The 9,866-nt window shown below is 59.0% G+C and overlaps 1 protein-coding gene across 6 annotated transcripts in view; it reads left to right on the top strand.

The window, feature by feature from the left end:
* Positions 1 to 9,866, top strand: part of ADCYAP1R1 (adenylate cyclase activating polypeptide 1 (pituitary) receptor type I) — a 47,378-nt gene that overhangs the window by 13,339 nt on the left and 24,173 nt on the right. For 5 of the 6 annotated variants that reach the window (XM_006774931.2, XM_006774930.2, XM_006774928.2 and 2 more), the window contains exons 3-5: positions 956 to 1,061; positions 7,181 to 7,288; positions 9,677 to 9,697. In XM_006774931.2, coding sequence (XP_006774994.1) covers positions 956 to 1,061; positions 7,181 to 7,288; positions 9,677 to 9,697 — 235 coding nt within the window. The remainder of the gene's footprint in view (positions 1 to 955; positions 1,062 to 7,180; positions 7,289 to 9,676; positions 9,698 to 9,866) is intronic. The other variant, XM_006774927.2, reaches the window with a different exon arrangement.

Below are 9,866 nucleotides of genomic sequence, written 5' to 3'. Positions count from 1 at the left end.
CGGGCCGGGCTGCCGGCGGCTCTTTGACCCCCTGCCTCACCGTGTGGCCACAGACAGCCTGTCCCCCGCCCTGGAAGCTGTCTGCACCTCTGTGAACAGTCGGGGCTAGACCGAGGATGGGAGTCCTGCATGTGCCTGCCTCCGTGCTCCCGATATCCCCCTACAGAACTGCTTCTGCCCCTGAATTTTGAGTTAGTGGCGACAGCAATGCCAGGGCTTTGAGGTTACTTCTCCTGCGCTTGAATCCAGCATCTGCCACTAACCAGCTGTGGGACCTTGGGCAGGAGTTTTCTTAACTTCTCTGAGCCTCAGTTTCCTCTTCTGTAAAATGGGGCAAGAGCAAATGGGAGTGGTTCATAGGCCCACTGAATGCTGCCACTGCTTCCTCACCTGCACCTCCTTCCCCAGCCCCTAGAGGAGAGAGACAATGAGCGATCAGCCCCTCCACTCCCCCAGCCCCTGCTGGCTCCCCTAAAGTGTAGCAGTAGCCTTGTGGCTTCCGGGGCTACACTGTCTGGGGCCGAATCCTGGCTGTATAGTCTACTACGCTGTGTGGCTTTGAGCAAGTTACTTAACATCTCTGGGCTTAAGTTTCACATGTGTAAAATGAAAAATGGCAAAAATACTACCTACCTTGTAGTCCTCTGGATATATGTGTATACACATATAGTATATGACAGAACAGTGCAAAAGGTCATAGAGTGCTATATATGTGTTTGCTGCTGCTTTTATAAGACTTGGAAACTGAGGCCCAGGGTCAGGGTAGGATCTACCCAAGGCCACACTTTGAGCTGGTAAAGAGGAACCTCATGGTGTCTGTGACAGAGTGGATGTCAGGGTCCCTGCTGGCCCTGACGTTTCTGTCATTATCCCCATCCTGCTCTGCCCCTCCCCCCCAGCCCCAGGGCTTATAGTGACCTGCTGCTCTTCCCACCATCCCTCCTGTGCCCTGCAGGTGGCCGCCATGCACTCCGACTGCATGTTCAAGCAGGAGCAGGCCCTGTGCCTGGAGAAGATCCGGAAGGCCAACGAGCTGATGGGCTTGAACGCCTCCTCCCATGGTGAGTAGGCTGGCGGGGAGGACATGGCATCCCAGCACGTCCATAGCCATTAGCACTGGTGCCCCAGCCTGCGGCCACCTTGGGAAGAAAGGTGGAGGGGCTGGGACTCTGGGTCCTTCAGAGAGCCCTGTGGGGCAGTGGAGTCCTGGATGTGCCCTGGGCAGCGACACTGGGTTACGCTCATTGGGGCAGCCTGCCCTGGATGCCTCCCTGTGGGAGGGCTGCTCTGAGTGGCTGGGTGTGGCTACCTTAGATCCCAGGGAGCTGGGCTAGAGCTGGGTCTGGCTGCCAGAGAGCTCGTTAGCAGGCGGCCTGGGCCTGGCAGCAGCAGGGACACAGCTGCTGCAGGTGCCCGAGCTGGAGAGCAGGTGGGCAACCCCAAGCAGGGGCCCTTTCTGCCTCCTCTGCTCACTCCACCAGAAGCCAGAGACAAGGCAGCAGCGGGAACCCACCTCGGCCTGTCTGGGCAGCACTCCTCCCTGAGCTGCTCTTAGCCTGGGGCGGGGTGCTGCCTCCTCTGCGGGAGTGGCCACGCACTGAGGAGAGTTAGCAGCCCTTGTTTCCCCATCAGATGCCATGGCTCCCTTGATCCCAGTGACAACCCGGAATGGCTCGTAGCATTTCCAGATGTTCCAGGCAGTGGCATGGCCCTGGCTTAGAACCGGGGGTCCTGTGTAACCCCTTCCTCCTAACTCTCTCGCTGTGCAGAGAGGACACTGAGGCCCACAGGGAAGAGGCACTCTGGACTTCCTGACCCCTAGCAACCAGAGAGAGGGTCTGTGTGGGAAGCCGGGGACTTGGGGGTGGGGGCATCCCTGGAGGCCTGGCCAGCCTCACTTACACCTCTGTCGCTAGAGGGTGGGGCTCTCTGCCCAGATGAGAAAGATCCACCTCTCCCTCCGGATCCTCTCTGCTTATAGGGAGCTCTTCTGAGCACCATCTGCTTAAATACTCGATTAATCTGCAGCCCAGTTATGTGGAACGGTCCCTCCAGGCCAAGCTCCCTGGCCAGACAGTGAACATTAACTGCTAATAGAGCTGCTCCGGCCATGCTGGACTCGTTTGCCCTCCAGCCGAGCTCTGGCTCGGCCCTAACTGAGGCTGGAAGTGGATTCTAGGCCTCACCAGCCAGGGAAACTGAGGCAGGGGCCCCAAACAGGTGCCCAGTTGCAGGAGACCAAACTGGTATCTGGCCCAAGGCTCTGGTCTAGGCGATGGGAAATGGGGCCATGAGGTGGACCTGGAGCCCAGCTGTCCTGTCTCCTAGCCCAGGGCCGCCGTTCCTGCATCACAGGTGTCAGGGGCATGTGGGGTGGGGCATAAGAAGCATCCAGGAGGAAAGGGTAGAGGTGGGAGGCAGGGCTATTGCACAGATGTTGGTGGAGCCCCAGCTGGGGGAGGACAAGCAGGCTAGCCCACCGGGGCAACGTGAGCGTGAGACAGAGGCGAGGATGGACACCCTCCCAGGAGGGGGCAGGCCAGTGCTGGGAGAGGTTGCACCCCAGGTGTGCTCAGGAGAGGAACAGAGGAATTCTGGGAGGGTTCATGGACAAGATGGTATTTATAGTAGGTCTGTGGTTCTCAAACCTGGCTGCACATCAGAATCTCCAGGAGCTTTTAGAAGAATGTGCTCACGCTACAGTCCAAACCAGAGCCGCAGTCCCCCACAGTCACCGTGACTTTAAAGGCTCTGGGGTGACGCTGGTGAGAAGCTGGTCTGAGAACCCCCTACTTGGGCCCTAGGGACCAGTAGGCCCTTGACGTGAGAGCTGAGGGCGAGTGAGTGGGAGAACATCCTCGGTGGGGGCACCACGGCAGCAAGAGCTCTGTGCCTCAGAAGCTCCACTACGAAAACGAGCAGGTGGGACGAACCTTATCAATAGCCAATACTTACATAGGTTTTCCATGTGCCAGGCACTGTACTAGTGCTTTTCTCCCACTGCAGCAACCTGGCAGGTAGGCTCTCCTATTACCCCTGTCTTATAGATGAGGACGTGGAGGCCCCTGCACCTCTTAAATCCTTGTCCCTCCCAGGACCTCCACCCCGCAGAGAACACCAGGTGGTAATGTGCCTTGTGGCCTGCAGAGGGAAGCTGAGGGACAGGGTCACGCTGGGGGAGGCATGGGAGCTGAGCCGGCAGGTGAAGGAGGAGATGCATCAGCAAGGTGGTGGGGGGCGAAAGCAAGCCCTCTGCCTGGCGCTTCTGCCTGCGTCAGCCTCGGCACGTTCTCAAGATGTGTATTGGGTTACTGAAGAGTTGTGTTTAGTGCTTTTGTCCCTCATTCCAAACCTCTGAATGCTAAGTGGGACTCAAGACAACAGGGAGTCCAGCTCTGTCACGTGACACGCAGAGAGGCTGAGGCCAGAGGTGGGAGTCCCTGGCCAAGTTACACCGAGGGTCCGAGCCAGCTCGGGGACAGGCCCCAGGTCTGTGGCCCTGGCCAGGGGTGGCCTTTGTGCTGCGGTGCCTATGCCAGAGAGAAGGAAAAAGGGCCCCGGGGCGTGGGAACCTGACTCTCCACTCCTGAGGGTCCCAGACCCATGCAGGTCACAGGCCCTGCCTGCTGGGCGGGCCTGTTTGCTCTCTGCTCCGCCCAGGCAGCCTGGCTGTCCCGTGTGAGTCCGGCCAGAGCCTCCCCTTTGCAGGGTTGCAGGCTTCCGTCAGCCTGGAGGCCTGGCCTGCATTTCAGCAGGGCCGGTCGGGTGTGGTCCTCGGGGGCCCCCAGACTCTGGAGGAGATGGAGATGCAGCGGCCCTGGCAGGGGCAGAGGAAGGACACTTGTACAGAAGACGAAAGCCTCTCATTGCTCTTCTGACCCAGCCTCTGAGGCCCGTCCGGGGTGCACAGTGCCTGGCCCCGGCCACTCCCCCCGCCCCCACCAGAAGAGGAGAGGCCTGGAGGAGGGAACCACTGCAGGGCTGGGCCCAGGCTCCCATCCGGGGAGCAGAATCAGCCTCTTGCCTGCACCTCCCAGCTGCTGTGAGACTAAACAGGCGCCCAGCATGGGGGAGGAATGGGGTCTGCAGGGACCCCTCGCTCCCCAAATCTGACTTGAGCCTGCATCAGAATCTTCTGGAACACTTGTTAAAACACAGATGGGTAGGCCTAGCACCAGAGTTTCTGACTCAGTGGGTCTCGAGGGCCTGGGCATCTGCATTTCTGGTGAGTTCCCAGTGGAGTTCCTGGTCTGGGGTCCACACTTTGAGAGCCACTGAGCGCGAGGGGAAAAATAACTTTCAGTAAATGGACATCGTGCTTTACCCTCGAACTGTATGCTAAAACGGGGCTTAGTATACGCGTGCATCCTCGGCGGCTTCTCAAAGGGACAACTGTGCCTCGTCTGAGTCCCTGCGGTGCCTCTGCTCTCGCGGCTTTGAACACACTGTGGAACTGGACAGGATCGTCACCATGACAACCCGAGACGAGCGCCTCATTCTGTTCCAATTGAGGCTAATGGCTCCCACGTCCTCTCTGTTCCGCCTGCCCGAGTGGTCTTTCCTCCCGCTGTTGTCACGAGGCGCTGCCCCTCCTTGCTGCTTTGTGTGGGTGGCTTAGTGGGAGCAGCCCGGGAGATGGGACCTTTCCCACCACACAAGCATCCCTCCCCACCCCCCTTCCCGCCTGAATTCCTCTGACAAAGTTCCATAGAGGCTTGGGGGCGAGGGAAAGCGGCAGAGCCAGGAGGGCACAGTGTAGAGTTGGGCTACAGCAGGAGAGGAATAGGGAGGTGGGGTGTCCCCATGGAGAGTCCTCCAGGGCCCTGAGCAGTTCCAATTCCCGACCTGCTCTGCAGGGGCGAGGAGAGGAGGGAACGTTCTCAGCCTCTCAGCGGTGGCTGATGCCCTGGACCGTCGCCGCCTGGAAGCACGCGTTCCTGGCTGCTGTCACTAACCTCTCCTGGTTTTCTCCTGCCTCTGGCCTCCCCTCCTCAGTCTTCTCTGCCAGCTGCTCTTCTGCTGTTGGCATGCCTTCTTTGGTTGGGGCCAGGCGTTCTTCTCTCTTCTTCTTCTCAAATCTAGGCCTTCTCATGAGACAGAGCAGCCAGGTCCATGGCCCCACCCAGCATCCCTGTGCGGACCACCCCCTCTTCTTCCTCCATTTCCGACTCCCCCCCCTGCACTCCAGACCTTCATCTCACTGCCTGTTGGAAATCTTGGCAGGTGTGCCTTGGGAGACACTTGTCCTGGCAGTGGGGCCAGAGAGGCGCCCCAGCTTCTGGGCATTGGCAGATCTCGAGTGAAATCTCTGTTCCTGATTGGAGCTCTAGTCGCTCAGAGTTGGGAATACCCTCAGAGAGACCCAGCCCTCAGTGTGCACACAGGGAAACTGAGTCAGGGTGGATGCTATACGTTACATGCAATGAGCCCTATGACTCAGGAGTAGGATCCTATACGTTACATGCAATGAGCCCTGGGCTGCAGTAGGCAGAACTCCAGTCTCGTGGCTGACGTGCAGAGCTGAGGGACACCTGCCCTTTCCCACTCTCGGTCCTCAGATGCAAACTTCCCAAATGTTTTCTCCACCTCTGTAGCCCTGGCACATGGCAGGAGCTCAGAAAATAGCTAAGAGAATGAATCGCCTGCGCTGCCTCCAGGCCTGGGACCCCCACCCTGTGAGCCCCTTCTTCCTTGTGCTGTCCTCACCTGAGCCCTGTGCCCCTCACCGCCCTGCCGTCCTTGTGACTGCTCGCCTCCGTCTGAAGTGCCCCAGGGCCTCAGGAGCATCAGCTGGCAGTGGCAGCTGGCTGTGCCAGGGCCCGCTGTTCCACGATAAGGGAACATCTGTTAACGGGGCACCTGGGACGTGGGCTGGACGTTTGACGTGACCGTACTCCGTGACTGTTCCCGGCCAGCAGGGGCCCTGCAGCCCACACTGAGCTGCTGGGTCCCCTTTCAAGTACCGGATGTCACAACCAGGCGTGTGCGGCTGGAGCCCTGCTGGGGTGGGCAGTGGGAACCATCAGTGGCTGGCCTGCTGCTGTGAGACCTGGGACACGGTTCCTCGCATGTGGCCCCCAGTGACCTTGCCATCCTGGTTTGTGGTTCTCAGAGCTGTCTTTCTTTCTTAGGGAAAGCTTTAAAAAATATGCTTTTATTGATTTTAGAGAGGGAGGAAGGAAGAGGGAGGGAGAGAGAGAGAGAGAGAGAGAGAGAGAGAAACATCATGTGAGAGTGAGACGTCGATCAGCTGCCTCCTGTATGTTCCCTACCAGGGACTGAGCCAGAAACCCTGCAACCCGGGCGTATGCCTTGACTGGGAATCAAACTGGTGACCCTCTGGTGCCTGAGAGAATGCCCAACCAACTGAGCCACACCAGCCAGGGCCCTCAGAGCTTTCGATGGTGTTTCCTGCTCCCAGACTTGGTCATTCCAGGAGTAGGATGCTATACGTTACTGTGATGGGGGATGAATTCCAAAATAGCCAGGTGTCAATTCTAAGAGACAGACCACTTCTGGTCCACACAGCACCCAACAGCTCATGAGGCCGGCCCAGGCCCCTCTCTGCCCAGGCTGCCTCCGTAACCTGTCGGCGGCCCTCCACTGGCCTTCTCCCCTTGCAGGCCTCTCTCCAGGGAATGATTCCAGGGACACCTAATTGACGTGAAGTTATTGATGATAACAGTAGGGGGCGTGCGAGGAGTGAGCTTGGCGCTCTGCTGGGTAATGAGTGTGAACTCATTACTCTTCCCAGCAGCCCCGGGGGTTGGGAGTGGGGGGTGGTGAGGGTGAAAGGTGAGGGGGTGGAGGGGGTGGGAGGTCAGTTCCACTGGCTGTACCTTACCTGGCAGAGAGGCCCTCTCTGCACCAGTGTGTGTGGACCCCTCTGCAGCATGCGGACCCTCTCCCGACTCTCCATGCTCTGCTGTCACTGCCCCCCCCCCTCTGTCTCTCTGTCCTGATCGGTCATGGTCATTACGGGCACTTCCTCTTCCCCCTCCCCCCTGAGTAAACAAAGTCCACAGGGTGCCCGCCCCATCCTTTTCCTGGTGGACTCCCATCCCATCGCCTCCCCCCACACCCATGATGCTGGGCCTAGGGGCCGTCCAGGGAGCTGAGGGAACCAGCCCACTGAGGTGCCCGCTGCCAGGGCCTGGCTCACATGCTCTCTTCCCCACAGGCTGCCCTGGGATGTGGGACAACATCACGTGCTGGAAGCCCGCCCGCGTGGGTGAGATAGTCCTGGTCAGCTGCCCCAAGTTCTTCCAGATCTTCGATCCAGACCAAGGTGGGTTTCGCCCGCGCCTCTTCAGGCCACACTCAGCCCCGCCCGCTCCCCGCAGGGGCCCCAGACCTCCCTGGGACACGAGCACCAAGGACACGGCTGCCCTACAGGCTGATAGCTGTTCCCAGGGATGCGGGGATGGGGCCACACACCACCTCTACACAGGGACACACAGGCTTCCCTCAGGCATGGCTGCCCAGTCCATGTGGGGGGTGTGACATCACGGGTGGGGCACAGCTGGGCTTTCACGCACGGCCTCCATCACTCACCCCTGCTGCAGGCCTTGGGCAAGGCCCTCACCCCTGTGTCCCCTAGTCTGTCAAATAGGAATGTGGTGGGTCACTGGGGACTCGAATGATACATGGGAGAGTCACTTAGTGCAGGACTGGGCATGTTTTGATACTCAGTGGTTATTGTTAACTGATGTTATTGCCATCACCACTCATCTGGAGACCCTGAGGGGCCCAGAGAGACACACACAGACACACAGGGAGACACCCTCAGGCAGTGGACACAGGATGCTCCCCCACGGCCACACTTGCTGGCGTCCACATTCACACACCACTCAGATTCAGGCACAGGGCCGACCTCACCGTCACGCAGGCGCACTCGTGCGCATTGAGCGAAGTGTGTTCTTGGTCCTCCCTGACCTTGGGCAGTGATGCGGGCTCAGGAGGGGAGGAGCTGGGGTCCTGTCCCCCAGGAGCCCCTGGGCTGCCTGGGAGAGGACGCTGGGCACACGGGAACTGTGTGACATGCAGATGCTGGCTTGGGTGACCCGTGTCTGATGGCTGCCTCCCACCCAGTGAGGAGAGGCTGGGTGGGTGCAGTGTCATAAGGAGCTCAGCCTGGGGCGTGTCTGTTGAGGTGTGTGTGGGGGGGCTACTGCAGTGCCCTGGAGTTACTCAGGGGCCCCAGCCGATGTGGGAGACCTTGGGGTGGGCAGTGATGGGCTTTGTGACTCAGGATATAGGGAGGCGAGGTGGGCGGGGAGAGAAGGCAGCGGGCTATCTGCAGGCCCCAGGCTGTGGTGACCACATCTCTGTGGGGAGCGTCTGAGATGGCATCTCTCCTTTGGGTGTGAGATTGTTTCTGCCTTCCCTTGAGGCCTTGTGGGCTCCCAAAGAAGGCTGGTGTCTGGCCAGATCGCTGTGACCCGGAGAAGAATGGTCACGCACAGGTCGCTTCCTCCTTCACCTGAGGCTTTGGCCGATGTCCTAGAAGTAGGGAGTTCCCAGACCCCAGGCCACTACAGAGGACAGCCCCTGTCCTCCCTGAGATAGAAGCAAATTCTGATTTTCCTGGAATCCTGCCAACCTTGACTCTGCCTGGATGGCAGGTGCCTGCAACATCCAGGCATGTTGGGGTGCCAGGCCTCTGTCTCAGGGTTCCATCCTACGACCAGAGAAGGCAGGATGTAGCTGCAGTGCCCCCCACCTTGCCTCTCCCTTCCCCTGCCTCCCCTTCTGGGGCCTGTTAGCCACACCCCCTACCTTCAGACCTCCTGCCAGCCCAGAAAGAGGGTGGCAGACAAACTCTCCCATCCTGACACCTCGGGCCTGGGCGTGACCACGTGCTGTCTAGAACGGGACAGGTGGTGAACTTTGGAAGCTGAGACGGAGGAGGGAAGTGAGTGCAGTGTGAGTGGTGGGACGTCAGGCGTGTGGCAGCCCCGAGATGCAGCCCAATCTCTAATCTAATCCCTTCCTATAGAAGCCAGGTTAATCCCATCCTCCGTTCGCGGACTCCTGTCATCCATTCATCCACTTAAAGTTTACTGAACATCTCCTCTGGGTCAGGCACCATGGCAAGACTGCTTCTTTCCAACAATAAAAATAAGGCAAAAGGAATCAGCAACAAAATAAGATCTTCTTGAGATAAACTTTCCTTCAGACGCCACCCCTCCCCCTGGCAGTGGCACCATTGAGTGTGTTATTTACACCTGACTCATAACAGCTCATTAAGGCAGGCCCTTTAGCATCTCCATTCGCACAGCTGAATTAGTGAGATTTGCTACAAGCACTTGGAAAGTTGCGAATGGCATTTCTCTTGTTAGCTCTGGGTTAGCTCTGGGTTCCCAGGGCTGCCCCTGGCGTTCTCATCAGGGTGGTTGCTGCTTTGCAGGCTGTGGAGCGACAGGAGAACGCTCTGTTCTCAGGCGCCTCTGCTCATTTCTCTAACTGTGTCCTGTTCCTGAGGGAGAGGTAGATGTCTCCAGTGTCTGGCTGGCCCCAGCTTGTTAGTCCTCATGGCTCTGGGCCCCAGCAGACCCTCGCTCCAGCGTTTGGGGGTGAGGTGGGGAAGAGGAGGGGGAGGAATTGGGGCCCAGTGAGAGCAGACCCCACTTCAGCCCTTGCTCACCTCTGCGTTCTCTCCCTTTCTCTGTTTCAGTCTGGGAGACAGAAACCATCGGTAAGAGGAACCCCGGAGAGGACAGACTGCTGCTCATCTGTCCATCTGTCCACCCAGCTTGATAATCTATCCATCTGTCCATCCAGCTGGAGCCCAGCTCTGACTGCTGGGAACGGGTGGGGCTGGAATGAGAGGCTTATCAGGGGCCAGGTTCTCCCCTCCTCCTTTC

The sequence above is a fragment of the Myotis davidii genome, unplaced genomic scaffold (assembly GCF_000327345.1).
Source record: "Myotis davidii unplaced genomic scaffold, ASM32734v1 scaffold125, whole genome shotgun sequence".
NCBI classification, from domain to species: Eukaryota; Metazoa; Chordata; class Mammalia; order Chiroptera; family Vespertilionidae; genus Myotis; species Myotis davidii.
Note: the sequence above shows the minus strand (reverse complement) of the source record. Positions and strands in the feature narration are given on the sequence as shown.